The sequence below is a fragment of the Calonectris borealis genome, chromosome 26 (assembly GCF_964195595.1).
Source record: "Calonectris borealis chromosome 26, bCalBor7.hap1.2, whole genome shotgun sequence".
Taxonomy (NCBI): domain Eukaryota; kingdom Metazoa; phylum Chordata; class Aves; order Procellariiformes; family Procellariidae; genus Calonectris; species Calonectris borealis.
In genome coordinates, this window is record NC_134337.1 from 6,091,911 (window position 1) to 6,108,143 (window position 16,233).

General features: G+C 41.6%; 1 protein-coding gene across 1 annotated transcript in view; it reads left to right on the forward strand.

Annotated features, from left to right (window-relative positions):
- SRGAP2 (SLIT-ROBO Rho GTPase activating protein 2) overlaps window positions 1-16,233 on the forward strand; it is a 110,317-nt gene that overhangs the window by 39,758 nt on the left and 54,326 nt on the right. Inside the window, exon 4 of the mRNA XM_075174480.1 lies at window positions 8,649-8,811. Coding sequence (XP_075030581.1) covers window positions 8,649-8,811 — 163 coding nt within the window. The remainder of the gene's footprint in view (window positions 1-8,648; window positions 8,812-16,233) is intronic.

Genomic DNA, 16,233 nt, shown 5'->3' on the forward strand with positions numbered 1-16,233 from the left:
ATCAGCCCAGTGAGCAGGTGGCCAACACAAAGCCACAGCCACGGGTCTCCTGTAGCTGACATCTGGGCAGTGCACGAGCTTGTTGGGTTTTGTTGTCAGGGTAGCAGCTGGGGGAAAACACCGAGCAAAAGCAGCCTTGGGATGTGAATCATTTCTGCTTTGGACAGATCGGTCTGAGAGGATCCATCTGGGTCTGCCTCCGCCCGAAGTGCAATGTAACTTTTAGCATTGTTTGGGTCAGGTCCTTATCTGTGTTTTTGTTGCTGTGTTTGGAGGGATATGGGGATATATCAGCTTTCCCTTTCCACTAGAAACTCATTTTGTGAAAGCCATTAAGTAGGCACCATTTTAGTTTCCTTTTTGTACAGCTTTGATGTCATTTACTTTAGTTCTCATTTAAAACGCACATTGTGCTACATTGGCGGGAAAGCAGGACTCCCAAGCATAGCTATTTGACAGGTTGGAGAAGAGTTATTCTGAATATCTATAGAGCTGTAATTGTCTTAAGTATTTTTTTCTTTTCCTTTACAGTGAAAGTGTTCTTATAACAATAAGCTGCGCATATTCTGCATATGCCTTTAAGATGTCACTAAAGAAATGGTGTCTCGAACTATAGTTTTCCTCTGCATTATGATTGGTCTTTTTCAGTTTACTTCGTTGTTATCCCTAGTGAAAATTGAGGTGATTTCCTTTATATTACATGATATGAAACATCCCATCAGAAACGCTTTTGTGTTCAGCTCTCAGTGTTGGGAAAATTGTATACAGCTTACTTCCTGTTTTGAGATTTAGAGAGAATTTTTAATGTGGAAGGTTTTACAATAGTTGAACAGAATCCTACATGGTGTCATGCTTCATGTGAGTTAAATATGCTGGCTGTGATACTGCAGGTTTTAAAAATTTTTTTGTTTGTTTGTTCTAATGCATTTTCCTCACTGACCCATGCCCCCAGTTTTTAAGCTGTTTGTACTTTAGATAGGCTTTATAAAGTTGTACCTGGACAAAATTGACCTCAAATATCCTAGCTATTGAGTGTAGCCTGAATTGGACAGGTGATTTTATCAGCACATAAAACTTTCACTTGAATTTCTAAATTAAATGTCCATGCTCTTCTGGTCAAGTCCAGTGCATTGTGCGAAATACTCTGAAACCTGTTACTGAGCATCTGTTTCCCTTCGTTTTGCAGAGAGAGGGCTAACACTGCTCAGGCTCCTGATTTTGCTTACATTAGCAGCAGGTAGCTCCTGGCAGAAAAGCATCTTGATCTTGGAATATGTCACCACTGCAAGGTTTAAGTCCCAAATGTACAAGTTGTTAATTTGGTCAAGAGTTGGAATAACGGAAAAAAATAACTCTTTTAACTATAGGGACTGTGGGCAGTATTTGTCACAGCAGTGGCACACGGTTGTAAAGCTGCCTGTCCTGGGTAGCTCCATCTATTACTGGTTCGGTCATTTGTGTCTGCTGGCTGTAACATTCAGAAATGTGTCAGAATACCACAGGGATCAGTAAGGAAGCAATTCCAATTATAATTACCTATCCCCAACACTGCTCTGTCTGAATAGTGAAGAGTAACTTGGCTGGTATCTTTTCTGTAGATGCTGAAGCTGTACTCTCATTTGGAAGCCCCCAAAAGACCATTTGATCAAAGCCAACCATCAGATCTCTCCTCCTAAGGAGCCTGGTATTACATGACTACGAGATGTGCACAGGCGGGTGGCTACTCTGTAATTGCCTGGCTGTGGCCCTATAAATATACAGTAATAGCATGTTCTTTCGATAACATGATAATTATGTCGGAAGGTACCATATCATTCAGTGACTGCTTACCATGTCACTTGCCGTTTTTAGATCTCATAACACACTGTCAAGGAGGGAATCTGTCAGGCAGTAACCCTGTAATTTGCATGTGATTTCATACTCAATAGCTATTATGTAATTGCCAAGTTGCTCCGAATGTGTTCATTTAAGGGAATGCTGTCAAGGGCAGGAGGCTTCAGTCTGACCCTTGAAATTGGATTGTGTGGCTTCCTCCACCATCCATCTCCAAGCTGGTGAAAGCACACACTCAAAAGCAAGAGCAATGTGAAGTGCAGGCTTGTGTTGGGTTTCTAACAAATGCATTGCATGGGCTTTATTTTTCTTAGATGTGGCTGCATCAGAGGGTAAGCTGGTCAGGTGGCTATGTTTTCCATATGGGTTTTGAAATGTAGGTGGTTGGGTCTTGACAGCAAACTGTGTGTAGCTGGTGATGGACTTAAAGGGTGCTTGCACATTGCACAGTTTGAAGCTAGCTTCCCTGGACCATCTTAAAATGATTTACAGAGGTAGGTGTGTGTTATTCTCATTTTATATCTTTGAAGAAGGGGAACAGATTGGTTTAGCCAAGGTGACATACGAGTTGATGACAGTTGGACATATCCCAGGTTTTACTTGCTTTTAACTATTCTGTCATGGCTGTTGGACCTCACTTTGCCTATTCACTTTTAAAAATGTTTTTTCAATTAGAACACACTATTAAAGAGAATAGTCATATAAAACTTATATATTTGGTAAGGCATCTTCAATACCCGTTGATAAATATCCTTGCACAAGATGTAAGGACTGGAGGGGAAAAAAATGCGTTTCACAGCCCAAGTCTTACAACTCCAGTTGTTACAAGAACTTGGTGGTCACAAGTTCGGTATAGTCATCGCTCCTTCTAACTAAAGGTCTCTTGTGTAGCAGTTAAATTAGAGCACCCATCTCAGCAGGTGTCCATCTTGTCTGTTGGGTCTCAGGGGTCCCTGCAGGCAGCAGCGCTGGGTGTGGGTCTGACTTCCATCCTCAGAGGAAGGCTCTCTCCCACTGCAGTGAAACCCTGCGACCTTTAACTCCAGACTTCAGTTCTCCTATTTCATGTGATTTTGTCCTAAAGGCATTTGCCTATTCAAAAAATTAGTTAACAATATAAAAACCATGGCAAACCTTGAGTGATTCCTTTCAAGGGAGAAAATTGAAAAAAAGGGGAGAAGAAAAAGCAAAAAGCAAAAAAAAAAAAAAAAGAAAAGACAATGCTATTTTAAGGCCATATTTTAAATCAAGATAATTTTTGGAAGTAGGATACTGAGTAGCAATTGTCAGCTGGGGAGCTGAATGTCCAGGATATCCCAGCATGAAGTTCAGATGGCTTTCTGGCAGCCTTTTCCTTGAAGTAGAAGATGCAGAATAAGTCTGGCAACCTTCAGGCTGAGCACTTGTAAACAACAGATGTTCATAACTGGAATCTTTTGGAAGAGAAGGGCAGGGAGCAGCATGTATGTCCATGCTTGTAATTCTCAAAATCTGCAGTTAACAGTGAGCTGTGTCAGGAAGACTTCAAGAGGAAATCAAACGTTGATTTGAATCAGCAGCTTGCAGAGAAGTTCAACTTCAGTTTTCTTAAAAGTGAAATGATTTCTTTAAAGGAGAGATGATACAGGCTGTGAGGGAGGTATTGACAAAAGCATTTGGGTCACGTGGACTTCAGTTACGTTGTTTATTGTTATTGTGTTAATTGATAAATATTGTCATAGGCTATTTTGATCTGTGATTCTTTTTGATGGAGCTGAGTGCTGAACATTTTTTTCTGAGTCTTTCAAATAACAACACTTGGAAGATTTTTCTAAGCATGAAGCATTCATTTATTCAGTGACCTCATTAAGCCCAGAAAGCTAGGGATTCATGACCAGCAAAAATTGATGTAAAACCCCAGGGAGGATCTTTGTGGTGTTTTTCATCATATCAGCAATCCCAGTATCGCGCTGCGTTGGTTGGTATGATTTTAGCTACTCTTACGGAGCACACTGCAGAGGACAAAATTCAGGCAGGTTTGAAAAAGTATACACAGAAACAATTACGTCTCTGCTCTAACCCTTGGTCTAGCTCTAGCTCTGATGGTTTGCAGGGTGGACTTGAAAATAACTTTTTCATCTTTCCCTTCACCTCATATCTAATCGTAGCGGGTAGTTCAGGTGGACATGAGGTCAATACTGCCGAGTGTGCACCCTGTAGAGCTCAGAGACCTGAGCCCGTGGGTCACTGTTGAGATGGGAAAGGTAGTGCGTGCAGGTTACTCTGCAGAGTGGGAAATAAATCAGTTTCTCAGTTCCCAGAATCTTGATCGCTATTTTGGGATGTACCAGGTCTGGAAATGTCTGTTGCACACCTCTAGGAAACAGATCCCAAATATTTGGGGAGGGCAGGGAGGTGGAACAGGAAACCTCAGGTTTTGTATGTACCAGCAGGAGACTTGCTTTAAAAACCTCAGTTCGAAGGAAGGATGGTCGGAGAAGTTTTCTGTTCACACGGATGATGTGACGTGCCTGTGTTAATTTAAATGTTTCTCTCTTTCTATTTAGTAATATTTTCATTCTCATCTGACTCATTCCTTTGTCTTTTCCTTATGGAAACCCAATATTCCTATTCCTGGTTTGTGGGTGTGGGTTTTTTTGTTTTGTTTTTAATCTAGTGTGGAGGGAGGAGGTTGTTTTTTAAGATAATTTTTCTGTTGTTGCTCTGAATGGGGTTACCTTGCAATGCCCAACTAAGCGTCGCTGGCCTTTGTCGCTCTCTCCTGCTTGCCTTAAAGCAGATAAATCTTGGATTGTCTGTGAGTTCCTTGTATGAATGAGTAATTTAATTAAGACGTTTCAGATACTTGGGACTCAATCTTCCCTTCTGATCTTTTGAGATCGACTGAAACCTTTGAAGTGGAAGTTGCACAGGACCCAATCAAGATAACACCCGAGAAACCACAGAGCTTCATACTTTGTGGTTCCTTAAAAATCTGTGCACAACTTCCTCTTCCTGCTCCCAAACACCCCCAATTGCTGTGATCTGGTGTAATTTAGGCTAACCTAAATAAACTCTCCAGATTCACTATCATCACACAATCTTTAAACGAGTATAAATAGTGCTTGAAATAAACCTGGATCTTGGCATCTTCCTCCTCCTCTCCTTGCGGGGGAAATTTGAGTCAAACAGTTGTTATGAATGTGAAATCGCCAGCACTTTGGGAAAGTTCATATCCAGGTCCTAAAGTTTTGGGCTGATCTCATCAATTTTACTTCTTAAGGGTGAATACTGACTCCAGTCATTCTGCAGAATGTGTGGAAATCGAGCTCACTCTCGATTTTACCCAGCGGTCCCTATTGCATATTTTTCTTCCCTTTTTCATCCCTCCTCTGTGGTGACATGAAACTGGAAGCAGAGTATATTTGCCAGCTCCTTTGAGAATTGAAATGGTTAATGAAAATCGCAATTTGCTTCTCTGCCATCTGCTTGTGGTTATGATAGAAAAGGGTCTGTTGTAAACAGTTGTATAACTTCTGCTCTGTGTTGTGAAAACTGTTGCCATGTTCCACCCCAGAAAATGCTGCGTTTTTAGAGGTGCTTTAACAGTTAATGTGTGTGTAGTTTTAAGGGCTACTTGGAAGGTTTGAAGCAAGTAACTGCCTCTTTCCTTTTCTGTTTCATTTCTGTCTTAAGGCCTGCCTTTATCTGCTTTTTGCCAGTGCTAGGAAAATTGTCACTATCAAATCATGAAGGAGAGTTTTTGTCTCGTTTCCTGCAAAAACCTCGCCGTGAAAACATTGAACCTGTACAAAACCAAGACAGACCATTTTAACAAAGTACTGAAGGGGTTAGTGAAACCAACAGACACCAAGAAATTAAAGGAATTTAAACAAAAAATCTTGAAGCGTGCAGAGCTGTGGTTGCATCAGGTTGAGCTCAGGGTGCGGCACTCGCTGCGCAGACCCGAAGGTGACAATCCCGGTCGCGGATTGGAAGCATGTGGGGTTGTGATTATTTTTTCCTGCAGGATGGCCTTTCATGTCTAACCACACGGAGTGTGTCAACAACCCATCTGGCGCCATTAGACACCAGCAATTTTACTCACCATGCTTTTCATGGGCTCTTGGTATTCGTGCTATGTGCTGCCTTAGAATAGCTTTGGGTGTTGTGGTAGGGCAGCCTGGACAGCTGGGAATTGTCCAGTTAACTGTTGCATCTCTTCTGGTTCCCATTTGGTGCTTCAGTTTTCTTTGGAAAGCAAGGCACTCGACCCATGCTGCTCTCTGGTCCCTTGCATGTATTCTTGTCTATAGTCATCACCCTTGGTCCTTGTTGCTCACAGCTCTTTCAAGCTGTTCAAGGGGTTGGACTGATACCGCAGTGGGGGCATCTATGAACAGCCAGGTGCTCTTAGATAGCAAAAATTTGTAACGAGATGGAGAATGCGATGGGAGGTACTAAGGATCAAAATAGCTGAGTTTTTGGGTTGGCAGCTTCGTGCAGAAGCCTGAGAAGGCAAGTTAGCAGGCTGCACGCAGCTGGACAACTTCTGGCTGCATAGAGGAGATCTGCGGCTGCACTGGTCTTAGGAAAAGAGTGAAGCAGCAAAGTGATGAAGCAGTAACAGGCTGTTAAGGGTTTTGAGGCATGATTTCGAACAGCTAGAACAAGATCAGCTGGTGCAGAGTCTGAGCTTTTTGTTCCTAAGTTTCATTCCCAAACTTTTTATGGTAGGTGATTAATTTTCACTTGCAGTACCTCTTCTAGCTTTAGAGGGCAAATACTAAGTCAGTGTATAAAGTACTTTATATCATTGGTGTAAAGGAGCAAACTAACCAACTTTTAACATCTTTTAATATTGTCCTTCCTGAACTTCTCTTTACTACCATCCACAATACTATCTTATTTAGTTTGCTTCCTGCCTTCTACCTGAACCACAGTGTGTTGGTAGAGATGGTGTGTACACCTCTGACCTGGCACTGCTCCTTGGAGGAGCTCTTTCTGGAGATGTCTTTCCTCCTCCTGCCCTCTTTTTAGTGGAAGAAAGCTGCATGTTGTTTCTTATCTCACCTAAATAAAAAAAAACAAACACAACCTTAATGTGTATGTTACCTTCTCTTGTGGTGGCAGCTTTTATCTCTGTTTCAGCGGGGGTCAGAGCATATGGCTCCTTATCTGCGCATGTGCCCTTCGAGGGCTGGCTGTAGCCTGGTCAGTACCTGTAGATTCACAATTCTATTAGCCAGGTCTCGCAGTTACTAATTAGCTCTCTGGCATATTAACAAAACAAACGGTATGCTGCAAGCACTGATTGCAGATTGGGGGGCAACTATTTGATTTATATAGCTTAACATCTGGCAGTTTCAACCTTGTACAGTTCTGCATTTTGATCATTCCATCTGGCTTTGCATGTCAGCAGTATCTGCAATACAGGACACTAGAGTACGAAGGAAAAAATTGTCTCTAAATAAAATCAATGCCTACTCACATTTTCTTTTTTTTTTTTTTTTTAACCCAAAACACCAGGAGGACCAAAAGCCCAGAATCCTTTTTATACCCCCTCCCACTATACACACACACACATGCTCCAAACCTTGAAGCAGTCCAGATCACAAGCTGCAGTCATTTCCTGAGCTTTTCATTTTTTCAAGGAAAAGAAACAAAGCATCAAGATCAGCTGTTCTGAAACTATTCTTCTTTATCTAAAATTATCCATATTGCACTACAAATCCAACCCTTGATGTCATGAGAAGGGTAATGAAAGTCTGCCATGGCTTAATTTTCACGTTTTCACAATGTCAGACATTTCTTGCAGCAGAGATTGCTGTTCTTTTAAGTGCAGAATATTCCCTTTTTCAATGGAAATTAAACGACATTTCTTTTAAGAGGAAAGAAACCTGATACAATCGTGTACAATAACCAACAAGAGCTTTGGCTTTCCACCAGAGCTCTGACTTACTCTTTTCTAAATAAATATTACTGTGCTGTAAACAAATGATAAACAGATCTAGAGAGAAGTAAATGATGTAGTTAAGACTACACCTAGATCTGCCAGTTCCAAACACTGCTGTGGGGCTGCTGGAGGACCATTCAAAATCACTGCTAACGTCCTTGCTTTCATCTAGTATGAGATGGTGCCTTAAGAAATGACTTACTCCTTTCAGTAGATGGGATGTTGATCCAAATAAACTGAGGTTCATCTCATTTCCCCTTTTGCCCTTTGTATTGCTTATTTGCAGGGTGCAGAGTGAATCAGCCGTAATAAGGTGGAGAAAGTTCAAAGATGCGAAAATAAAGCTTGTATAAATGTTGCTTTCTCTTTTGCCCAGGACAGATATACATGCTTGCACATAATTGTTTTTGTACATGAAACATAACATTTTGTTTCCTATGCAGATGCTATTTAGCTAACTGGATGCTTGAAATCTTTTTATTGTGGTTAAGTCACAATGGCTGAGACAGCTCTGTGAAACCTGTTGTCAGACACTGGAGCCATCGCTCTCCCTCAGGCACTGTAACTTATGCACAAAATCTTGGATTCAAAAGAAAAAAATGAGAGCCTACACTTGGCATACTGTAGCTTGCATTTGCCTGATGTGTTTGTTGGGGGACAAAAGCCCATGGCCATGTGAATGTAGTCATGTGTAATTGAGGGCGTGTTTTCTGTATGTGCAATAGCCATTTTATAGCCTTTGTCTGCTTTCTTCTCCCTCAGCAAATCCATACATCCTGTAGCTAGCATTTATAGATAAAGAACATCATGAACAGAATCATTTTGTCCACTTCAGGTAAAGTCCTATCCAATTCTTGTTTCTATTTTGTGTCCTTTATAGGAAGGATCAGAATGTGCTATCACCCGTCAATTGCTGGAATCTCCTGCTAAATCAAGTGAAGCGGGAGAGCAGGGATCACACCACCCTAAGTGACATCTATCTCAACAACATCATCCCGCGCTTTGTCCAGGTCAGCGAAGATTCGGGGCGCCTGTTCAAGAAGGTAACTGAGTGCTACAACGCATGTATTTTTGTTTCGCCCTTCTGAAATACCAAGTTTTAGCTATTACTTCTGGTGGATCAATTTATTGTTGGCTGTGCCTAACACATGTTGAGGTTTTTTTCCTCTTTGTCGATAACTGTGCTGGACTTACCTCTGATTTCTGTAGTTATTTTCTTGTTTTAGTATTTTAGATTTTCCTGAAAGTGATCAGTTGAGGTTTGTTGGTCTAAATTCCTCTTAACCTGCTCACAGTTTTGTATGCATTTTGAAACTTTTATTAAATAAGCAGAAACCCTCCAGGTCTTCAACTCTGAATCACGAACAACTCTCCAAAGACAAATTTATATCCACTGCAGAGGAGAAACTACTGTTAAAAGAAAAATTAGGGATAATTCCTACTAAGCCAGATAATAAAAGGATGTATTGTCCTTCTCTGGAAAAAGGAGAAAATGCAGCTGAGGTCTCTTTTGTTAGCCTTGTCCTCTTTTTCTCCCCTTGATTTCCACCTCGAAAAAAAGGTGGGACAGTGTGGGAGGGTATTTTTCTATTAAGAATCTGTTCTTCCAGTTGAAGAAACACGATATGGAAGCTTTGAAACTCCTATTAAATGGTAATGCCTAGTCTCTTTAGAGATTTGTCAATGGCTGTAACATCTGCTAGTTAACACGTTAAAAACATTGCAACTCTAACTTTCAAAGCAATTTCTCTTCCCCCGCTCCCCACCCCCTTGCAATGTGTCGTGATCTTGGATAGTTATTTCTGCTATTGCAAGGCCTAGAGAAGGGGATTGCAGAAGGACTCGAGCTTTCTAAAGAATACTTTTGTGGAGACTCATCCTAAATCACACTGTCTCTGAGAGAGAAATGGAGGAGGAATACTTTCAATAAAGAACTCCTAGTGTACTTTCATCTTTGTCTTTTTGCCTTCAGTGGTGTCAGTTGGTATATTAAAAGAAAGTCATGTGAGTAGCGTGTGACTTTAAAATTAAAATCTGTTTAGGTCCATTCTTGGCAGTAATTGGAGGCCTCGTTGGCTTGTCGCTCTGGTCTTGACAGTCTTTTGAAATGTCTTGAGGAAAGAGCGTTCAGATATTTTTTAACATCTCTATATTGCTTTAAATGATAGAGTCTATCTAATGCAGTCAGTTTAGACTGCTAGAAAATGAACAGTGCTTGATGTTGTGTGTGATGTTTCATGTTAAGATGCACTTGAAGGAGCAGCGTCTTGTTGTGTGTTACCTGGAGAGCAGGATGCATTTGCTCTTTTACAGCAGGTATTTGTGTGTGTTGGCAACTGATTTCTATAAGAGAATGAAAATAAGTGCAAGTGCACTGTTCTGTTCCTGGTCTTTGCTATGAGTATTTCTTGAGTTTTTAATGGATGGCAACAGAGCATGAAAAATATATTAAAGTGTTCCATTCTGTTTCTCTTTGACTTCTTTTTTTGAGACATTGCCCAAGCAGAGGAGGAACCTTCTCTTTTTCAAGTAACGTCACGCTAAGGCCTTTTTGACCTTTTAAAACTTTCTGGTAATTACATTATGGTTGATTAGGTACTTACACGGGATTATTGAATGGCAGTTACTCTTCAATTCCTCTAATCCTTCCAAAGGATAAGTAATCTCCCCACTGAATTTCAACAACGGCTGTGCTTGAGGAAGGTGGCTGAGAAAATGCCTCGACAAAGAAGCACATGGAAATTGATATTATCCCAGTTTGGCTGGAAACTAGCATCTTAATTTTCAGCCCCTTGTATAAGCATGGCTTTGCCCTGTTTTATTTTGGGCAGTAGGACTTGAATAAAAACAAACAAATAACCGACCAACAATAAAATACCCCTCTGGTTTCTTTCTCACAGACTAAACACAAACTCCATATTAATTTGTGCAAACAAAAAGGCACTTGTTACTAAATTCCAACTACTTCTTGTCTGACTGTTTGCTAGGCATACCAAATTGGCTGAAGGCCAAAACAGGTATTAGATTACTATTCCACTTGTGCTGGGTGGTTAAAAACAAAAATTGCGTCCCGTCTTATCTAAAGTGTCACATAGTTGAATAAGATAGCAGATGATAAATAGAGAAATTTGGGGCTGAACTTGGGTCTGCCGCTACTTGTGCTTTTTCACTAGAATCTCTTACCTTCCTGAGCTGCAAGAAGCAGCATGAATTGGTACGGAAGCTACTGTAGGCTAGAAAACAGATGTGGTGTGTGGTTAAAATATTGCAAACCAGCTTTATATTCCATGGATTTAAAAAAATGCTATCCATTTATAAAACCCCTATGTAGCATGCTTGTAATACTCAGTATATCCCAAGAGCAGTACAAACAATCGTCAGCGTATCTCTGGACCATAAGCAGACAAATGGTACCTTTTCCTGGATGAAAAAACTGGGACAAGTGGATGAAGTCACTTATCCAGGGTTGCTCAGCAAGTTGCTGGCAAAGCCAGGATGCCTTTCTGATCAGTATCTGTAGGTATTGAAGGGGAGTAATTAGGTGACTCAGCAAGATATTTAGGAGTGGCATATATTTTTGTGCCTCTAACCAGAAGTTAAAACCATGCTAGCCCAAAGGGAAATTAGTCATATTGATGAGAATCTAAAAGAACATTCTCCTTCCTCTCCCCTTAGCTTCTCCCATCCTTTTTTAAACTTTCGAGACATCCTTTCTCATTTTTTAATGGAAAAGAGCAACAATAGTATGTGACAGCCCAGAAAACTGAGCACTTTTTAGCAGTCTTGAAACAGATGTGGTTTATACAAGAGCTACATGGAAAATAATGCTACTGTTCTATGCTGCAAAACTTTCCATGAAGCTGTGGAAGGCAAATTCAGAGGTCCCAATCAAAAACCAAATGTGAACAAGCTCTGAATGGCATAGATGAATTAGTGCGGTGCTACATCTCAGCAGATTTATGTAGCTTTCCACAGATCTACGTACCCAGGCTACATCAGTGAAATAACTGGCTGTATTACTTCTGAGACCTGAGTTTCCTGCCTCTCTTGTGCCATGCGGTCATTCCAGCTCATTCAGTGATTCTACACTATGTCCTGGCTGGTCTAATGCATGCAGTACAGTCAAGCTAAAATGCACTGCAGTTTAATCAAATGCAGCCTGCAGGAGGAAGAGCCTTAGCTGTGATGCTGTTAGGGCACTCAAGTTTGGTTAACACAAGAGCTTGGGTTTTACTGTTTTCCAATGGAAATTGTAGCTGTTGGAATTGTGCTGCTGATCTTGCTGCAGGTTTGGGAGCTCTCTGTCTCATGCTACACAGGGAATCTGTGTCAAAAACAGGGACACTTTATTATTTGAAAGTCTGAGGAACATTATTTTTTACACTTCTGTTTGGAAAATACCTTCTAAAAGAAGTTATACATGTGTCTGATTGCAGGTGCTCTAGTAACTTACATTTAAGAACTACTCGCTGGGTTGTAAATAATGCTATGAAATATGGAGAGGATAGTGATATAGAGATCCTCGTTTGCTGAGGGTTGTTGAAGTAAAATCCTGAGGCATGAGATCCTTTTCTGGGGCCATTTATAATTTAGGGCTTTTTCGAATCAGTGCTTTGTATCATGCTGGGATTGAGCAGGTGAGCTAGGAAGGACAGACAGGGTAAAAAGGATGTACTTAAGATCCCTTTTGTGGCTAAACTCTTGAGTTGCTGTATCTTGCACTGTCTGAAGTGGTGAGCTATTTCAAACGAGAGAGATCCAAGTACCACACGCAGCTATAATCCAGCTTTAAGGCTGCAAAGGGCCTGGATGGATGTGATAAGGTCTGCGCTGGGAAGGAAACACATCCTCAAGGGCAGCGGAGATGCGGAGGGAAGCGGGGTGGGAGCTGGCTGTGTTGCAGCTGGAGCAGCATGGAGCCTGAGGTGGGCAAACCAGGTCTCTCTCTGTCCGGAAGAGCATCAGTAGTGGTGGCAATATGGGGTTTGTTTCTTCCAGCTGTGGTGGAGAATCCTCAGGCTGAGACTGATTCTCGCGTGTTCACTCTTGGACCCCTCGGACCAGTTACACGAAGGGCACAGCAGTGCTGACGGTGGAGCTTGGACGGGTCTGTCTTGAAATCGGTGAACTTCTGAAATTCCAGCGGTGGTGCCTGCATTGCACACAGGTTTTCAGAGGGTTTATGTTTGCAGTGTTTGGATTCACAGTGTCATGGGAAGCTGCATGGTCTGTGGCTTTGTCTCATGCAGTTTTTCTGTTCGTGTCTTATGATGAAGAGATCCCTCTCCAGGGCTGTGTTGCCATGTGGAGGGTCTTATTTGTTTGAGTGTTAGATGGAAGCTTGCCAGCCACTTCAAACGTATCTTTGCTGATAAGGCATGCTGTGTTTGCTGCCAAAGTCAGCACTGAAGTGGTGCTGGATGTACAGTGTGTGTCAGCCCCGTTTCTTCCTGCCTCTTGGATTTGTTTACTTCCTCGGTTCGCTCTCCCTGCAAAACCTTTACATGTCTGAGCGCTGGGCTGTTTGCACCAAACATGGTTTTATATCCTACTGGAAACTTGCAACCTAAAGTATAGGTATTCTTTGAACACTGTACTCTTTCTGTGCCCTTTGTTTTGGTTGCTCCTGAGGAAACACTTTTAAGTTTCAGTAAAAGATGTTGTCAATAAGGGGCTTGCTGCTATAGCAGTCTTGCAGATGAATCCCGTTGGCGTCGGTGGGAATCTGGCATTTGGCTTCAGCGGCACCGCTGGCCCCAGGAATGGTGTCAGTGCAATTCTGTGCTACTACAGAAGAAAAGGAAGATAAATGGTGAATTAAATAACCGCTCTCTCGAGCAAGTAAAACTGGGAGGGAACTGGTGGAATTGTCCTAACAACAAATTGTTACACCTTGGGAAGGAGGTAATATTTTCTTATTTGTCCAACAGTTAATGATTTAGCCCTGGGGTTCGTACAAGGTTGAAGTTGAAAGCCCGTGTGCCAACCTGGCGTTGCTATTCTGGTCACCTCTCCCTCTCCTGGAAGACCGTCCTGCTTTGATGTCAGCGCCTGTTCTCATGCACGCTCCTTTTCATTCCTCCATCTACTTTTGTAGAGAGCACTCCTTTGATTTCTTCCTGCTTATCCTCCTTCAGTGTGGCCCTTTTGTTTATATATTTATACACATATATTCAAAATATTCTTCCATTTGAGCTGATTCCCCTTTTGATTCCCCCTTTTCTCCCTTTTAAAAGAATGGACTGTGGAAGCCTCAGTCACTTTGAGTAGTTTCTGAACAAACGGATTTTTTTTTTTTCAACTTGACAGATTTTTACATAACAAAATTGTGAAGTAATTGGAAAGTGTTAATAGGCAGAAAGGCAGATTTATTCTGCATATGCATAAGTTCCTGTGTCTAGAGGGGCCTCAGGATAGGCAGTGGCTGTTATCGGCTGCTTTCTAGAGCTGTCTCTCTAAACAAGGCCAGGTACCTTCTCAGCATCTGCCTGCCTTGCTGTACATGTACCTTTCGTGCAGCATTGGTCCTACTGCATTTAAAACATACATCTTCTGCTCTATTTTTAACCTGGGGCTCTTTGCAGCAGTGCTAACTGGGAGGCTCACTGGAGATGCTCGGAGCAGTAACCCTCTCCTGCCCTGCTTTCTGGCTCATTCAGGTAGACGTGTCCTCTCAGTATAGAGTAGTCGGGACAGGGAGGGGTGGTTGCCCTACAGATCTTGTTCTGAGAGCGTAGCATTCCTTTACACTATTGTATCAAATTCAGTTATGATATTTATGGGGAGAAAACCCTGTAAAGAATGAAGAAAACAAAACTGAGGATTTGAAATTTGCTTCCTGTTTAATACCTTCGATCGTGGAAAAAACCAGTTTATCTACTAGTACACTGCACAGTGTTTGGTGTGAAATGAAAAATGCACAATGAGTTGGTTAAAAGCCTTGCAGTAATCAAGGAAGAAGAATTATTAATTCTCTTAAGGGGTCCATGCATAAGATGGCCTACTTTACAGCTGCAGTATGTCTTATTGCTGCATTGGTACCAGGGTATGAAAAATCTTAAAATACACCACACGTGGAAAAGCCACGCACTTGAAAAAAATGCACTGGCAAAAATGCTGGGCATTTGTAAAAATATTTCTCCATAACAGTGTAAACACGTAAATATACAAATGCCATAAGTAAAACTGTCACTGAGGAGCAGAGTTGGTAAGCACATGCTATATCCCTGCTCTCACACTTGCATCCTTACCCACTGTGTCTTCCTCTGCCTTAGGTGCCTTAGGCAATAGTAATGTTGAGTTCTTACTGTTTTCCCAAAAGTTAAAGGACACAGAGGCCAGTTGTGAAATGATACTTTCTGATTTCTCATTGGGGAAATGAAATCTCCCAGTTTTCCTACCTGCTTATTTTTAGAACAAGTGGAATGGGGGAAGGGAGAGGGAGTGAAATAATTTGTGTGGTGCTGTTATCTGAGTTAGCAGTACATAAATCTGCTTCTGAGTTAGAGATTTAATTCCCCCCACCTGTAATTGCAGTGGATGGTTTCTGTTACGCTGCTAACACTTTGTACCTGGTCAGACATAATGATGTGATCAGAGTCTGTTGCCCAGGATGATGTACTGAATACCAAAGGCTACAGCTGGAGTAATTTTACGACATATGTTACAGGCTAAAAATGTCACTCCTGCATATAGATTGGGCAAGGAATATGATGCATTTGGCCCTTTTTAATGTGTGCAGGTAGTCCACTGTTACTGCATTTTGTTTCTGGTTTCCTGTATGCTTTTGTGGTCTTTCACTACACCAGAATGCTTATTTTGCTGCAGTGTGAATTCAGGTCAGCCAGGAACAAGGTAACAGCACTTTTACACTCCAGGTCGTTCATCTGACTCTGATCCCTCCAGTCAGTTTTTCCTAGAGATAAATCACAGCACTTTGAAAAAGGCTATTGGGGGAAGTCGCCAGCACAAAACTGTCGTGCAGAGCATTAAAACTGTGAGCAGAATTACAGAATGTTACTTCCAATATTTTACAGGACTTCACTACTTGCTGGTAGGTCTTGCCACCTTCTGAAACCCATTTCACATGCGGCTCCTTCAATGAGGGCAAATGTAGCTGGCTTCACAACAAGAATGAATGCTCTCAGCCATAAAATTGCTTGGTTTGTTGGGATTGAGTGCCTGAAGCCCAAGATTCAATTGGATCAGCACAGAATTCTGCAAAAAAAAAAAAAAGGAGAAAAAGGGGGTGTGGGGGTTGTTCGGAAGCAACTCTTTCAGCCCAGAGTATGGGAGGCAGCGGTGTGACGTGGTTTCATGTAGGAATGGCTTTTCAGAGTACAGTATTCCGCTGTAATAAGGAAAATTCCTTATTACTGACATAGTGGTGAAACAAATCACTAGTGAAATGGTGGAGAAAACTAGATGATACAACTGTAATTTAAATATGACTGACCAGTGCATAA